Raw genomic sequence first — 16,671 nt, forward strand, 5'->3', positions numbered from 1 at the left:
AAAAGTGCAGGTGCCCTAACAAATTGATTATCACCTCATTAACCCGTCAGGTAACGGAATTAATGATATGAATTTAATCAAATGCCACCGGTGAAAGCGAAAAGCCATCTATAACTGATACCATGACCCAATGATCCACTTGTCATAAGTGTATCTAAATAAAGTCCATTAAATTTGACAGTGTAAATATCAGTTGTAAATGGCCCCCCGTGGAATCAAAACGTACAAGTGGACAGGTGAAATGAGTGGGAGGGGTGGGGAGGCCTTTACCAAGAAAAGAAGGAGAAATGCGTGGTATAAATGAAGGACAATGACCTAATTGTCTGTAGAACCATCAGTGCTACCTTCCTGGACAATCTCCTGTGGTAAATTAACTTTGGAATTTGCTGTACCAGTTGTTTTTCGTCCTCTTCCACCAGAACGCCGCGCATTATGAAGGTCAGTTACATTGTTTATTTTATTTTTTCAAGTCGTCAAAGAAGATGTCAATGATCTCTGTCCAAAGAGATTTTCCTATTTTAAGTCATCAAGCCTTTTGTTCTTCAATAATATTCATGAATAAATTGAGGAGTATTGAAAACTAAATCGCTGATCGACTATTTAATCTGTATACTATTGACAATATTCTGTGACGATACAATCAATAGCTGATCAATTGTCGAAGTTAATACTGATTTTTTCAATTTCTTCTCATCAACTTCTCCACTCTTCCCTTTTTTTATTATTGGTAAATTTAATAAAAATTGTGGAAATGTAGAATTTAAGAAGCGGATGATTTTGATTTTATTGTTAAGTAAAGGGATCCTTTTTTTAATTTTTTTTTCGATATTCCTGGGACTGATGGTCAATATCGAAATCAAATCAATGAACTGAAACAATTAAATTCCTACAATTGACGGATGAGAGGGATAGGATTGCCTTCGATTAAAGTAATTTCTCTCAATTACTAGTCGCAATTCCACACGAATGTACCTTGACGGTTGTAATTATAATTGAGATAATTGTCGACCCATTTATTAACATCTCATCATCATTAAACGATCATTCGTCTCATGGACTAGGTACTGAGTTCTGTGAACTGATTATTGAAATTGATGTGCGTTAAGAAAACGAAAATTAACTGATGAATGTAAGCTACGAAGTAGGTGAGCTACAGCATGCACTCGTGCCCTGGAATTCTTTCAATAATTATCAATAATGCACCTGAGGAATTGATACTGTGCAATAGGTTTTCACCTCATTAATGCACTGATGCACTAATCAGTCGTTCACGCTGTTAATGTGATAGAGGTACTTTCCCACTCATGATTAAGCAAATATTCGTGCATTGGAGTGATTGAAGCTATCATCAGGATTTCTAATTCACTGTTCTAAATACACAATGATAAATTGAATTTTCTAACGTGATTCTGTGATTTCACTTTGAATTGTCTTGAAGCGGAAAAAGAAATTTGTTTTACATTTTTTTCATATAAATCATTTTCTCATTTTCTTCTTTCAACGTGCATTAACGATTCCTGAACATTATTTTTAATTTATAAATTTTATGAGAGGATAATGAAGAGAGAAATTATCTCATCCTCTCCAATTATTTTTACATACTTTTTCACTCGCGAAAGACGAAGAAAGAATCTCGCATCAAAAATATGATCATCACTTGAAGAGTATTTTATTTATTAAAACCTGAAATCAATTTGGTTTACATATTTTTTCGTGTAAATCATTCACTCATTTTCTTCTCTCATCTTGCATTAACAATTTCTCAACTTTATTTTAAAATCATTATGAATTTTATGAGCGGATAATGAAGAGAGAAATAGTCTCGTCCTCTTTAATTATTTGCGCACGTTTTTTTTCTTTATATTTTAATCCTGAATACAAAAAATTGTAATTGCAATGAAAAAAATAAATCTTCCATTGGGAATATTCATCATTTGTAGAATATCCTATTTATTAATTAGAATAAAATCGAAAGTGATAATTCCTCTCATTAAAAAAAAACCAGTGAAATTTTATACTAGATTGAAAAAACTAATACATCCAGTCGTATATTTATTTTGTGAAATCAATTTCTGCAATTCCACTTATAATTACTATTTTTAAGATTCAGTGAATCTTATCTTTGCAATTAGTAGATTTCTTAATAGATCAAATGGATTTATTATTAATTATCAAAAGCTATTCCGTTTATTTATATTTAAAAATCGATATTGTGCGATAATTTTTTTGCAATGGCGGCATTTTCGCGTATTGTTTGAAAACATAATTCGGTGTTCGAGAGTATTCTGCACAGTAATCTTGGCATCGAGATGATAATTTGCAACTGAATGCCGGTATTAACAACACTTTTCTCCCTATCACGTAGATGTAGCACATTGGCCCACTTAAATGATTCCTTCACGTGGGTATAAACGCGTTAAAAACGTGCTTATGATCAGTGGGGACAAACTCGAGTGTCCAGTTATCGAAAAACTGTAGGTTCCGGTATTCAAAGAGACAATTTGCATTCCGTAGGTTTCACCAGAATTACTATCAAACGTTTGAATAATCAATTAGCTTTTAAAATAGCTCTACTCTCTGCTCACTACACCAGCACAACTTTTTCTGATTATTATCATTCCTGATGATGAAAATTCATTTTAATTGATGTAAATCATCGCTATAATTAATTTGGAAACTGAATCAAATTCAAAATCATTTTTCGCGATTCTTCGAATCCGTAAATTTAAACTATGGGAAATAATTCGAAAAATTGCTGGAGGAATTTGCTATTTTAATTTGAAATTACGTACTGGATAAATTTCAATATTTGATGATATATTGAAAGCGTTTGAATAATGGACATATATCACGTTGACAGGCGTTCAGCTGGATTCCTTGGCTGCTGGTGATATTTATCTGTATGGCAGAGGCGAGGTACAAGGTCCGAAGACCTCTGCCTCCTCCACCGCCTCCTCCACCTCAGATTTACAAGAAATCATGGCCCATTGGGCACAGAGTGTCCATGGGAAATACTGTCCACATCAATAGTAATAATAATTACCCACCAAAGAGGCCTCTATTTGGAAAGCCTCAGAACTTCAGGTATTTTCTTTTTAATCACACCATCAATTTCACGGGAAACCACTCTAGGGAAAATTCAATGAAAGTTATCGTAAAACAAAATATTCAATCGAGGAATTTTTATAACTTTATCGTAAATTTATTACTTGTCGTTAATTTCATTCATATTCGTTATGTACATCGGGGAGAAGGATACGATTACTTTAGGATAATGATGCCGTAATTTTTCCGTCCTACTATTGCATTTCTTGAATGAATTTTCGTTGATGTATGATAGACGACCAATGAGACCGACTTACAACGCTCCTCCAGCCTCTTGGAAAAATCCGATGCCCCTTTTAAGTGCAATACCAAACATCCCAGTCCACCCACAACGTCAGCCCATCAAGGAGTTCCAGCTGATGAGCAAAGTACCAGAGTACAGTCCTGAGTACCGGCCTGAACCCATGGTGATGCCTCCAACCCATCGTGGAGGCATTGACGATGATAAAGGCCCAATTCACACGATACCAGCGCCCAATTTAAGCCTCGCTGATAAGCCCTATAATCCGAATGACGGTACAGAGCATGAACATGAAGATAACAGACGATTTCCCAATGATGGACAGTACAATAATCCAGCGAGTGGTCACGAGGATCATCGGCGATTTCCCCACGACGGAGAATACAATCCTAATGTTCAAGGTAACAATCGCTTGGTTTATGAATTAATTTAAAAAAATTGTTGAATGAATTATCGATGACAATGGCAGTGGGTCTTTTTTTGAAAATTTCTGAAAATTTAATCGAATGAATATTCTCTTTCCAAGTGACAAACTACGGATATGGGACCTTGATGACAAGTGTCTCCCCGCAGAGGCCAGTGACCTCTCCTACCCCGACTCAAAATGTCTACGAAGTTACAGAGACAAACGAGATAAACTTCAAAGATTACCAGACAGTAGCTCCGACTTACTACACCCCGGATTTCGATCCATCGAGGATATCCACTGGTACCAGTGACATTCAGTCCAACGAGCTGTACCTGAATCATCCGCAGATCTCAAGGGCAGGTGTTGTGGGGACGAATATTCAATTTGGACAGTCCAACGTTCCGATGCAAACGAATTTGCACAGCTCTCTCCACGTCGGTTTTCCAGGGACTGGTCAAGGTCAACAGCAGAGTGGGCACGTTGTTTTTCCAGGGACTGGTCAGGCTCAACAGGACATTCGTGGAGGACAACAGGCACCTGATCTTCATGTTGGACATCCAGCAGCTGCTGGTCCACCTCTGTCAGCTACACAGCTGTACGATCTTCTGAATAGCTTCCCTCAGTCGTTTGATGAACAGTACGCAGGGGCACAGCAACCACAACTGCAGCAACATCTTCAGCAACAGCTGGGACAGCTCTTCCAGGCTGGGGTGAACCCCACGGCATTCTCGCAGCCCCAGATGCACTCATTCAATTATGATGAACAGGCGAATAAGCGACTGAGGAAACAGCAACAACAGCAGTTGCAACAACAGGTGCTTTGCCAAATAATTCTATTATTATTATTTTTCATCTGCGGTTTAATATTATTATGAGGTTTAATGTTAACTCAAATTAAATTGAAAAAATCAAATATTTTAGGGATTTTCAGATCATTTGACCAGAGCACTAGAGTAATATTTAAATATTTATCTGCAACGTATAGTTTTCAGGATTTAGACCGGGAAGATTTTCAACAGTGAAATGTATTTCTCATTTGATTTCCTCAGGTACTTGTTGGTCAAGACTATGCATCGGGTAGAGTAACAGCTGGTTATAATCTCCAACCAGAACAGACTCTGGACGTACGCAACAATCCCAACGTCAATCAGGATTCCCTGGGATATCAGCACCCCGAGCCATCGGCCCAAGCTGAGAATAACATCGATTACGATACGGCTATAGCGGCCACGAGCCAGAACCAGAACAACTACTTTGGCTCGAGTGGAGGTGATGACAATGTGGCTACTTCTTTTTACACGACTCTTCCTAATAGAGAAGCTGCGGAGAAACTGGCAGCCCTCGCAGCCGCTGGAAATGTCAACAGTCAGCTGATGGAACACATCAGAAAACAGCAGAAGAAACAGGAGAGTGAGGAGGCACAAGGGGACGAGCCCCTTCCAAGCAATCATAGAATTGAATATCAAGTTAGTGAACAGCTTGATGATGTACCCAGGGAGGAGAATCCCAGGGGTAGATTTAGATTCGGCTCGCAGAAGTATTCGCACAGGCAGCAGATTAGGCAGCAGCAGATTAAACAGGAACAGGTCATTATAATTTATCGATATTTATTCCTAACTATGTGCGGGGTATCAGTGCAATTGCTCATGAAACAACGATTTATTACGCATGAAGAAGGAACAAAAATATGAGATTCAAAAAAAAAAAATTAGGAAATCCCGATTTAAATTTTTTTGCGAGCAAAGTGACTTCTTTTAAAAGCGATGTTTTTTTGTAGCAAAGCTATAATTATCTTTATGTTCATTTTCATATTGGTTCATGCTGTACCAAATCCTTAAATCCCTAATTGTTTTATCGGACAACCGGTGATTTCACTTATATTCAGTTCATATATGATGATAGACGCCCCAGCGACAAGAAAAACATAAAAATGAAAAAAATCAATCACTAGATGAAAGTCACTTGTTCAATTCAATCATTATTCACACATATATTTAGTTAACATTGATAAATAAGCCTGTGAATTCCCTTGACTTCGCAGGAAAAGGCAGATAAACATTACGAACAGCAACAACCAAAACCGGAAGAGGAAGACGAAGAAGAGAAGCCCCTGAGAATAATGGTACCTGAAATGCAAGAGAAGAATCCCGACGAAGGGACGAGTGTCGAAAAATCTGTTGAGGACTACGATTACGACAGCATCGAGCCCGAAAATTCAAAAAGCACTACTTCAAACGACGAGACTTACGAGAATTCTAGTTCTGAATTCGGTACACGAATTAGTGGAAAAAATGAGAAGTGAAAAAAACTAAAAACCTTCTCATTCCCCTGGTATAAAACAAATCCAGTGTAAATAGATTTTTTATTCATTACTTGATATCTGGCAGAGACGCGAGTTCGTCTCACAACTGGAGCTTTATTTATTACAAATTATTTATTCTTAGGTTTAGGAAGTTTAAAGCTAAAGTTTATGTAATACCTGATGATGAGACAGCAGATGACAATTAGATTTCTCAGAGTGGAAATTCCAGTGTTATTTTCAATAAAAATTGTTGACAAAAAATAATCAGTAGGATGACGTTTATTGGATTCAATTAATCATTTTAACGAGTTGACCACTCAATATATGTACACAGATATCATCAATTAGTGGAGAAGAATTTGAGTTAATGTATGATACAAGGCACACGTCCGATCTTCGCGAGTGATGAGAGATTCATGTGTTATTCTTGTCGACCTTCAATTCATCATCATATCAAAAATGCCATTTGTGTCCAGGGGATTGAAAAATAAGGGAGGGATTTCATTGACACGTGAATCGTCCAGCGTACAAAATTTTAGAGTAATCACCCTATAAATTTAATTATTGCGTATATCATTTATCAAATTTTAAAGATTACCAAAAATGTGATCCCCACTACCTTTTTCCACATGATAATATAAGAATTTCCAAAGATATATGGGGCTTATGAATTCAGTAACGAGTGGATGAAATGTTCAAAGTTTATTCCATCAGGTCAGAGTTATCCTAGATCAGTACGAAAACACGCACAGAAGTCGATGAAGGTCTGGCTAATTCTCTTCGATTTGAAGATTTAATGAGATTTTTTTAAAATAAATCTCATGAGAGTCTTTTAAATTCAATTATCGTGTATTAATCACGTCCTGGACGATTCACACTATTAAAATCCTCGGGAGTGAAAAAAAACTGAAATGCAGGAAAACGTTTGGGCCATGAAAACTGAAGAAATAAAAGGAACGAATTTTTCCAGCCATCTCTCAGACATTTCAATCCAGCTTTTGCTGAGAATTTGTGGCTGAGAAGTTTTCAATGCACTTGTCTGATTTCTTTTTACTCCCGAGCCTTCTCAATGGACTTGTAAATCTTGGAAAATATTTCTCTTTCTTCATGATTACTAGAAACGATCCATGAACCAGGGGCGGCCATCATTGGTGCGTCTTTTTGTGAGAATGTCACAACCAGTCTCGGTGACGAGAAGAGTTTGCTCAAATTGGGCTGACCATTGACCATCAGCTGTCACTGCTGTCCAATTATCTGGCCACATTTCGTCCTTCCATGTACCCTGCGATATCATTGGCTCAATTGTAAAGCAATGGCCTGGTTTCATTACGCCGACTGCTTTATTTTCTAATTGAGAGGAGGAAAACGTTTATTATTGTCTTGGATATAAATCTTGGAGGAATCAATGGATGTAATTGCTGCGACAACTATGTCAAAAACATTCTTTCTTTAATCGATATTTTAATTAATGAGGGATTGCGTAATTAATTGATGGCGAATATCAATTGATTAAAAATTCACAATAAATTTTAATTCAAATGAAATAATTATTCTGTTCAAATATTCTTCATTGAATTCGAGTTGAGTGGTTTTTCTTGATTATTTATTGAATGAGTCAGATATCATCAGTCAACTCGTCCTGGTGAAAATTTTCGAATAATCTATGAACTTACTGGCATAATGAGGAACACTGGGTGCTGTGTGAAACAGTCTGTGTATCCCATGCCCGCAATAACTCCTGACAACACTGAAGCCATGAGCCTGTGCGTGCTTCTGAATGATATTTCCTATTTCCTTGTACTTCTCCCCCGGTCTGACGATGTCGATGGCCTTTGAGAGACACTCATACGTCACTTGGACTAGTTTCTTTATTTCCGGTTTAACATTACCAACGAAAAATGTCTCGTTCAAGTCACCATGGAAACCGTTGTGGTACACTGTCACATCCACTGCAATTAAAAACGAAAGATTTCTCCAAGATCATCAATTTTTCTCTAAAATTACTATATTATTAAAGAATAAAACATTAATAATTGTTTCATCGAGTTCATTTAATCTAGTTTGCAGGATCTCACCATTGCAAAGATCGCCATCCTCCAATGGCCTGTTATCAGGTATTCCATGGCAGATGACTTCATTAACAGATGTGCAACAACTGGCTGGGAATTGATGATAATTAAGAGGCGATGGATAGCAGTCCCTCTCGAGACAGGCCTCGTGAACGATTCTATCGAGTTCAGCTGTCGTTACACCAACATTGCAGGCCTTAGCTGCTTCGTCCAGCACTTCTCGTCCCAATTTGCACGCAATCCTCATCCCCTCGATCTCCTCCTCATCGAGAATTTTTATCTGGGCTGAACCCCGCACAGCCTGCTCACTCAGAGGAAGACCCTCTGGATGATCAGCGTAATCGGGACGCATTATTTCTTTTGGCACTTCACGCCGAGCTGGCTTTGGGTAAGGACGCAATTTCCCGGTGTAGTGGTAGGATGGCCAGGGATTGTATTCCCCGGATACTGATTGCTTCCCGCTGTCTCCCTCTAATGGTAGAAAATTATTAATTTTAATTAAATTCATTGAGCAATACTAAATTGAGAAATTGAATTGAGTGATCAAGAGTCACATGTGGGCTTACAAAAAACCGGGATTTTTGTGAAAACCTTTATAAATTTCTTATGAAAGATTATCGTTCACTCTCTTAGATTCTACTAATTAATTCAACTAATAGTTAATTCGTTTGGTAATTATCCATTCAGGAAAAACGAGTGCTTGGAATGCATTTTTGGGCAAAACAAAAGTAAAAAAATATATAAAAGCTTTTTGGCATCTCAGGATTAAGAGACAACTAGAGGACAAATGAAATTGTCTTGTTTGACTGCCTCGTCGAATTGTAAGTCGAATTTAGGGAATTTCCCGGGTATTATTTTTAGCCGTGTATCTACTTACTTGCAATGTCGTGAATAACTTTGTGGGTCTTCCAACTTCCTTTGAAGCAGTCCTAAAATAGATAATTCTGAATTTCCTTGCGAAGTTCATTGCACGCGAAGTCAATTAGTGAAGAATTAAAAGTCGCTTTGAAATTCGTTGACAATCAATTTTCCGGCTTATTAATACAAGTATTACGAATAGAATTCATTTTAGATTTTTTAAATTTCACCACAAAATAAGCTGAATTAAAAAACGGAATAATTATCAAATTCAATTTTCCACGGATTTTTAACAAATACAAATTGGTTTTTACACCCGAACGGAGTGATACGAGTCTTGATCAGAAAATTTTGATAAACGAAATACAGAGCAATAAAAAAATTTCTCCGATAATATCATAACTAAAAATCGATAAATTCATCTCAATAAACTTGTAATGAATATAGATACCTCCTCATTTTATGAATTTATGAAATTTTTATATTTTCCAAAGGTTCCACATTAAACCATTCATTATTGATTCAATAGAGTAGATCAATAGATAACAGCAATAGATTGCTGTTGCGCAAATATTAATTAAATACCAATATCGGGAAAAATCCCTTTTTTCCTGCAGACTTCCCGGATAATTTCTAACCTAAATTCCAAGTACTCACTTGACTGCAGAAATAAGAGCCCTGAATGCCAATTTTCAGGCAAGTTGGACACTGGAGGCTTGCAACAGCCTTGCACCCCGGTGTCTCGCACATTCCAAAAGCCAATGACATTTTTAATTACCCTCTAAACTTTATTTCAACTGCAAAATGATAATGAACAGGGTGAAATCCTCGTTGTGGCAGCCATGTGCTGCTTTATCGACGCGCAATCTCCAATTCTCAGGTACAAGTTTGGGGGAATCCCAGGAGAGAGGGAGTTTCCTCCTATTTCTAGCGCTTCAATTCAATATCTTTTTCGTAATTTTGATTTTTGCGTTAAAGCCAGGTCCGTAGTTGTTCGGACCTTCGGACGGAGGAAACTCCAGCAATTAGGTACGTCATCTTATTGCTATTTTTATTGCCATTGTTATTATTTATCCGTGTAATTTTGCGGGTTGACAGCTGTTTTATTTCTTTGTTGGGAACTCGTTTTTCAAGTTATCACGCGCATTCGTCTGTTTTCTCACCTTTGCGTAATGATTGCGATCAGTTCGCGTTATTTATTGCCTAGTTTTTATAAGATTTTTTTACTGAACAATTGATTCTCATTATTTTTTGTTAAATTGGATAACGGAGATAAACCCAGGAACGAACATTCTTTGTGATTTTCCTGTCTTTGCACATGTTTTGAAATTTTATCATTGATATTAGAAAAAAATTAAGTTATTTAAAAATAGTTAATCCATTTCACAAGTGGAATTGTTTTTATGATTAAAACTGCGTTAATTGAATCAATCCTTTGGATCCCCTCCCAGGATTATTTAAGAATAAAGAATTATAGATAAATTAACGAGCAAGAATATTACTGAGAGTTTGAACTTTTGTATTGAAGATTCTGGAAAAAATTGTATCTACAGAATTTCTGTTAATTGGTAGTTAAAAATAATTCAAAGTCGATCCATCCTCGTAATTAAAACAGGAAATCTGAAATAGGAGAATTAGTATCTCACGGAGATAAATTTGTAAATGTGAAATCTATCTTTACGTTTATTGAAAGAACAGATGTGGTGAGTAAATATTATATTTTTGGAATATGTTAAATCAAAGAAGTGTAATTGTTCGTCGAACCGTGAAGGTGATAATTCCATAACTACAGTTTAGGGAACTAAATGTCATGGGAATGAATTGCTGTTAGACTGATTGTAACTCATTTTGACGGCGAAACACTTATTTTCCACTTCCGCTTTCAGCCCACCGAAAATGAACAAGTCAGTGATTATCATATTCCTGGTTTGCGTGGTCTACGTAATAGCTGAAAATGACTATAAACCAAATGACCTTCTGGAGCCTGTAGTAACTGTTCTGCAGATTCATGAAACCACTAAATTGTCGGAAACTGATGAAACTAAGAAAAAGTGGGGTGTTATCTATCCCGGTAAAAAATAATTTACAACCAGAACAATTATTTCCTTCTGCCTCCTCTGACAAAAATTTCTACACAATTTTCCAGAAAAGTTTTCTCAGTCACCAATTTCGCGTTTTCTTATCTCTTCAATTGATTATATTTCTCTTATCGCTATTGATTATATTTCTTTTATGGCGATTGATTATCTTTCTCTTCTATTGATTATCTTTGTTATTTTATTCATTTTATTATTCATTCAGATATTATTCTCTACCAATTCGCACAGAAATCCTGTTCGGAGGAAAAGAAAACATTTTTCGCTCTTTTTATATTCTTATCAAGAAAGTAATGAGGAAAAAATTCTCAGAAACCACCAAAGTCCTGAACTATTTCTCACCAACATATTATTTCTTTGAATAATTAAAAAAAAAAGTATAATAGTATAATGCAATTCATTTCAGAAAAGACTTTTGTATTTTTTTTTCAGTTTTCAAGTAATGATGAACTTCTTCTCTCTTCTTCTCCTCTCTTTAATTGCACTCCTAAGTTTATCCATTTTTGGAATTAATATTTTTCTGTTTGAAGGTACTAAATGGTGTGGACAAGGAAACAAAGCAAAAGATGAGAACGACTTGGGCAAATTCAAACAGACAGACAGGTGTTGCCGTGCTCATGACAGATGTCCGGATAAAATTAAAGGAGGAACATCCAAACACGGGATAGAAAACAATGGCACTGTCACAATGTACGTTATGAATTATGATAAATGTATCTCATGAGTTTATTCTCCACTCATTTGATTTGATTAATGGAGTTATTACCGGTTTTTATCCCTAGATTGAGCTGCCACTGTGACGATATTTTTTTCGATTGCCTCAAGGGTGTTCGGAGCAAGGCGAGCAAGATTGTTGGCACCTTGTACTTTGACATTGTCAAGAACAAGTGCTTCCAGCCTTCCGCGGAAAACTACGGAGAATATGTTATGACGAAAAGTAGAAAATTCTCAGGGAACAACTTCATTAAATTCATAAGGAAACTGTTTGGATAAAGTTAAGGATTATATTCATAGAGAGACTACATCTCTTCATCTTTACAATCAATGAATTTCTAACGCTAGAAAAAACGTTTTTGTGATTGAGAAAATTGTTTTATCTAAGAATGAATAATTGGGAGTAAATTTTCTGCGGATTTTTAAAAATAAAAAAAAGATTTTTTAAAATTCAAAAGAAATGATAGTGGAAAGTTTTTTTCTTTAGTTGAGAAGAAAGTCATAAAAGCTAGTTCAATGAAAATTCACGTCAAGACTCATTATTATATATAAAAAAAATAAGCGTTGTGAACTCACGATCAATATTTGCGGGATTTCGTCTCAAAAATGACAATATTTTCACTCGATAACTCAGGATTGAACGGAGTATTTGTACAAGTACATGACAGAGTTTGGTAATTTCCGGGAAATTATTTCAAAAATCAATACTGTTGTGACGACAATAAACAAAATATATTGATTCACCACGTCACTTGATTGTTTTAATTTTTGAATGATCGTGGAATATTTTAGATCATTGCCACATCAAAAAAATGATTTTCATCTTCTTTTTATATAATGTTTTTATGTTATTGTAGTTAATTTCATAAAATATTTTCCACGTTTACTGACCGATAAGATTCACCACCTGTTAACAATTGGTTTACACCTAATGATTTTCCAGACGATTAAGATCCACAATTGAAATTCACATGAATTCATATAAAATCAAAATCATTACTTTGCCATGTGCCCCACCGACTAATTAAAATTTAATTGCGCATCGATACCGAATGCCAATGGTAATTACAATTCGATCACTAAAATCGTGTTTATATTAACTGACAACACCCTAATTAATTGATAATTGATGATAAATTTCGATAAATATAATTACTTATCTCTTCATACTTGATGGAATCATATCAAACTGGTGTTTCCCTATCTCAGAATATGATCTCACTTTTTCATAATTTTTTAAGTATTTTATTAGAATCATCGATGACCTAGAGGAAATTCAAAATAACTAGGAAACGATTGGGTAGAACTTGATTAACATGAATTACCACATTTGCTTTTGCCACAAGCCACTTGAACGCAAGTTTGATGTCTACAGTTTGTGTTTATTAAATATTCAAGCTTGAGTGAGCAACAGTCAACGAGCTCCAAAGTATCTTCCTCATAAAAGAGAGGCGTCAGGCATTACTCTCTCAGTCGTTGGTAACGAGGTACTGATTACGGATTATTGTTAACAAATATGAAAAAAGTTTTTATTTCATTTTGCATTATTCTTGCGAGTGCTAACGGTCAGTTCGAAGATGATCAGGTTGATCTCAACGAGGGATGGTTCACGGATGAAATGTACAATGATCCGTACTTTGTGGATTTGAGGAATCAAGGGTATGGGGTTATTTTGCCAGGTAATTAATTCATTAATCAATTAATTGTCGTTGAATAACTTCAGGATTGTTTTAGCCAAGTGGTGAAACGAAGAGAGTTGACTCTCACTCATGAATTATGAGAAATATCTTCGAAACTAAGGGAAATGGCGTCATTTTCGTAATTACTTTTTTTGGAGATATCGATCAGTTCTGCAAAAAAGGTTCTTATAACTATTTGAGGATTGCCTTTAATTTGGGAGATATTTCTGAATAATCCACCAACGAGCTAGGTCATACTGTCTCCCTCTTGAAAATTCACCCTGAAAATTCTGTTAGCCCTTGGATTTGCTGATAATCCCCAAAAACTCAGTGTACACTGGACCAATCCTGTTTAACAAATCCACCGCTTAATTTTCTTTACTTTAACCCAGTCCACAAATTTTCTCCCCATAATATAAGAAAAAAATCCTCGAATCTTATGGACAGAATATAAATACATGACGCTGAAAAATGAAGAAGAGACGGCGGAATTTCATTTCAAGAGAAGAGACTGAAAAATTTCAGATGAAAAATGATACGACGAGTCCTCAGCTTCAATGAAAATTCCTATTAAATTTATTCCTCTTAAAAAAGATTTCTCTATTCGTCAGACAAAGTGGAGAATCTCAGGCGCCTTTTGCAATGTTTAACCAGCCGTTTATTTTTTCTTTTATTCATATCTATCGATTTATTGTTGAGTCACAAAATCATCTGAATTTTCCATTGCATGAGTTTGAAATTAATTCAAATAGAGAACACTCCATTAATTTGTAATTCATCTTAAAAATTCAAGAAAACTGGGAACTGCCAGAATAATGAAAAAATTAATTGATTCACTAATGAAGAATTCTACAAAAATTGCAAGTTTTTCTACTTGAAATTTCAAGTACAATTTCCCAGTATACCTCTTAACAATTGTAGAATATTATTATTTTAGAGTACTATTGTGTGCGTAATGACAAATCTCATAATTTTTTATAATCGCTTTTATTCGGAAGAAATGCATTACTATTCGCAATAAGATGATAAAAAAAACGATAAAATTGACGATTAGGCACAAAGTGGTGTGGCAGAGGGTCTAAAGCCAGGGGTTTCGATGACCTTGGGACCTACAACCGTACTGACGCATGCTGTCGTGCTCATGACAATTGTCCAGACTTCATGAAGCCCAGAGAGACCCGCCATGGCCTCACTAATCCCTCATCATCCAGCAGGCAAGAAAAACTCATTACTTTCTCCCATTTCTCTTCTTTACCCCTTTTTTTGGTCTTATCTTTCGTACGTTACAGAATGATTACGCAAAAATGCAATGACTTCGCCCTCCTCTCTCAGATATGGATGGTTAATTGAAAAACGTTGATTACTCGAATTTTCCATTAAGTATATCTCAGTAATTACGGGTCAAAGTATTGAAAATTTTGATAATCGTTTTTCGATCCTCCTAACAGAATTGAATTGAAACTCGTTTTTATTTTATTATTTTTATACCCTTAATATTAAGTAGAAATCCTTGCCGAGTACAATTATTGGTTTATAATACTTTTATTACAGTTTTTTACCGATTGTTTAAACAATTTAATGTGATAGTGTTTTTGAAATTTGAAATCCGCTCGAATTTTCGGGGTAGAATTCAAGAAGATTTTGGTAATTTTGTTCAGAATTTCGGGAAATTTCTTTCTTGAAATTATAGAAATCAATTGATAAAGTTAATGAAACGTATTTATTTTTGTAATTACTTGATAGCCTGAGCTGTGAGTGTGATCGGGAATTCTATCAGTGTCTCAAGGATAATCAAAATTTCCCGAGTAAAACTATTGGAACTCTGTATTTCGATGTTCTGAAGAAGCAGTGTTTCGAAGAAGTCAACGGGAGATATGTGTGGAAACAGCCGCAGCCGTTCTCTGAGGGAAAATTCATACAATTTTTAAGAAAACTTTTATAACTGTCTCTTATTGCTGTGAACATGACATTGCAATTAAAATCGTACACCGAATTACCACCCAATTACTCAACTTTGTACAAATAACCGGCCCATACAATATTTTACTAATTTAATACAATAACAACAATATTAAAAATTTAATTAATCATTTTTTATTAACCATCATGATGTAATCAATTTCAAAATTCCAGATTTCATTCTTCCATTTTTCAGGTTGATATTAAAATTCGATGAAAAAAAATTTCAAACAGTTTTCGAGAAAAGTTTCATAAGTTTTTAATCTATGTGAACCGAATTTCGGAGCAACATTAGATTTATTTAAACAATAGTATAGATTCTATGAATATTTGAAAAAATCAATATTTCAGAATTCATGATAGGGAGGACGAGTTTTTAAAGAATGACATCGCAATTGAAAATCTCTTGACTTTTCATGAGCAACAGATAGTGTCAGCCTTGATGTGAGAATTTTTTAAATTAATGCACATAGATTTTATTAATGCAAATAATTTTTTTTTAATGCAAAACGCGGAGTATCGATTTTCCATTTAAACATGAAATAATATTTCAATTTCAATAGGAGATCAATCGCGGAATAGAAACAGTTGATTATTCTGGATTAATTGAGAATACAAATTGTCCGAAATTCGTGTCTTGAATGTGTAAATAATAAAAAAGGGGTGAATATTCATAATAAACGAGACAGAATCTGCGAGATTATTATGAATAATAAGGGAAGACGTGGTTCCAGTGCCGTTGAATACATTGCAAAATGGTTTTACTTGCAATTAAGGCGAACGAGAACGTTAAACCGTAAGTCTACGATGTGTGACGACTTAATTACCCTTGGTAAAACGAATGAAAACTCTGGTCTGTATGAAAAAAACTCCTTTTACCTCTTGAAGCTTTAATCCCGGCTTAAAAATTCACGTATCATCCTTCCTACCGCAATCGTTTTCGCTCTTTCGTCTTCACCTTTTGTAAAAATAATAAAAGTCACTCGTTAACAGAAAAATTGCGTGGCTCTCGTACACGTACACAATCCAAACGAATTAATTAGAGAACTCGAGATGCATTTGTATGCGAATGAACAAACTCTGATTGTAGATCTCTTTTTTTCTTTCTTAATTGCCCAGGGTCAATGTATTCTCGAGATCATTTATGAAACCTTTTTCCCGAGATCTTCCACTCTCCAATTTATTTTTATTTCCTGGTGGAAGCATTCAAGTTTTTTTATTTGAGTTTCCAAATTTTCC

General features: G+C 35.3%; 4 protein-coding genes across 5 annotated transcripts; 3 read left to right on the top strand and 1 right to left on the bottom strand.

Annotated features, from left to right (window-relative positions):
• Window positions 1–343: 343 nt before the first annotated feature.
• On the top strand, window positions 344–6,321 carry LOC105272560 (putative mediator of RNA polymerase II transcription subunit 26). The gene is made up of 6 exons (XM_011314733.1): window positions 344–438; window positions 2,861–3,084; window positions 3,341–3,747; window positions 3,873–4,570; window positions 4,805–5,341; window positions 5,797–6,321. The coding sequence occupies exons 1-6, from the start codon at window positions 433–435 to the stop codon at window positions 6,055–6,057; spliced, it is 2,133 nt and encodes a 710-aa protein (XP_011313035.1). The 5' UTR covers window positions 344–432; the 3' UTR covers window positions 6,058–6,321.
• LOC105272559 (methionine aminopeptidase 1) lies at window positions 6,319–9,833 on the bottom strand. Its single transcript, XM_011314731.1, has 5 exons — window positions 9,642–9,833; window positions 9,004–9,055; window positions 8,133–8,597; window positions 7,731–8,006; window positions 6,319–7,404 (listed from the first exon to the last, which is right to left on the bottom strand). Exons 1-5 carry the CDS (start codon window positions 9,750–9,752, stop codon window positions 7,172–7,174), a joined length of 1,137 nt encoding a protein of 378 aa, XP_011313033.1. The 5' UTR covers window positions 9,753–9,833; the 3' UTR covers window positions 6,319–7,171.
• Window positions 9,834–9,925: 92 nt separating this feature from the next.
• Window positions 9,926–12,545, top strand: LOC105272561 (phospholipase A2). 2 transcript variants are annotated; one of them, XM_011314735.1, is made up of 4 exons: window positions 9,926–10,013; window positions 10,871–11,055; window positions 11,611–11,770; window positions 11,863–12,545. In XM_011314735.1, the coding sequence occupies exons 2-4, from the start codon at window positions 10,881–10,883 to the stop codon at window positions 12,071–12,073; spliced, it is 546 nt and encodes a 181-aa protein (XP_011313037.1). In that variant the 5' UTR covers window positions 9,926–10,013; window positions 10,871–10,880; the 3' UTR covers window positions 12,074–12,545. The 2 variants fall into 2 exon arrangements, with proteins under 2 accessions (XP_011313037.1, XP_011313036.1); XM_011314734.1 differs by lacking the exon at window positions 9,926–10,013 and adding an exon at window positions 10,351–10,687.
• A 645-nt stretch (window positions 12,546–13,190) lies between these two features.
• LOC105272562 (phospholipase A2) lies at window positions 13,191–15,480 on the top strand. The gene is made up of 3 exons (XM_011314736.1): window positions 13,191–13,473; window positions 14,528–14,687; window positions 15,217–15,480. Exons 1-3 carry the CDS (start codon window positions 13,311–13,313, stop codon window positions 15,413–15,415), a joined length of 522 nt encoding a protein of 173 aa, XP_011313038.1. The 5' UTR covers window positions 13,191–13,310; the 3' UTR covers window positions 15,416–15,480.
• Window positions 15,481–16,671: the final 1,191 nt, after the last annotated feature.

Source organism: Fopius arisanus, unplaced genomic scaffold (assembly GCF_000806365.1).
Source record: "Fopius arisanus strain USDA-PBARC FA_bdor unplaced genomic scaffold, ASM80636v1 scaffold00207, whole genome shotgun sequence".
NCBI classification, from domain to species: domain Eukaryota; kingdom Metazoa; phylum Arthropoda; class Insecta; order Hymenoptera; family Braconidae; genus Fopius; species Fopius arisanus.

Coding starts and splice junctions, on each gene's coding strand:
- LOC105272561 (XM_011314734.1), top strand. Junction 11,056..11,610: donor GTGGGGTGTTATCTATCCCG/GTAAAAAATAAT, acceptor TTCTGTTTGAAG/GTACTAAATGGTGTGGACAA. Junction 11,771..11,862: donor AACAATGGCACTGTCACAAT/GTACGTTATGAA, acceptor TTTTATCCCTAG/ATTGAGCTGCCACTGTGACG.
- LOC105272562 (XM_011314736.1), top strand. CDS start 13,311: ATGAAAAAAGTTTTTATTTCATTTTGCATTATTCTTGCGAGTGCTAAC. Junction 13,474..14,527: donor GTATGGGGTTATTTTGCCAG/GTAATTAATTCA, acceptor ATTGACGATTAG/GCACAAAGTGGTGTGGCAGA. Junction 14,688..15,216: donor AATCCCTCATCATCCAGCAG/GCAAGAAAAACT, acceptor ATTACTTGATAG/CCTGAGCTGTGAGTGTGATC.
- LOC105272560 (XM_011314733.1), top strand. Junction 3,085..3,340: donor GGAAAGCCTCAGAACTTCAG/GTATTTTCTTTT, acceptor GATGTATGATAG/ACGACCAATGAGACCGACTT. Junction 3,748..3,872: donor ATACAATCCTAATGTTCAAG/GTAACAATCGCT, acceptor TCTCTTTCCAAG/TGACAAACTACGGATATGGG.
- LOC105272559 (XM_011314731.1), bottom strand. CDS start 9,752: ATGTCATTGGCTTTTGGAATGTGCGAGACACCGGGGTGCAAGGCTGTT. Junction 8,598..9,003: donor AGTTATTCACGACATTGCAA/GTAAGTAGATAC, acceptor TTCTACCATTAG/AGGGAGACAGCGGGAAGCAA. Junction 7,405..7,730: donor CAGTGTTCCTCATTATGCCA/GTAAGTTCATAG, acceptor CCTCTCAATTAG/AAAATAAAGCAGTCGGCGTA.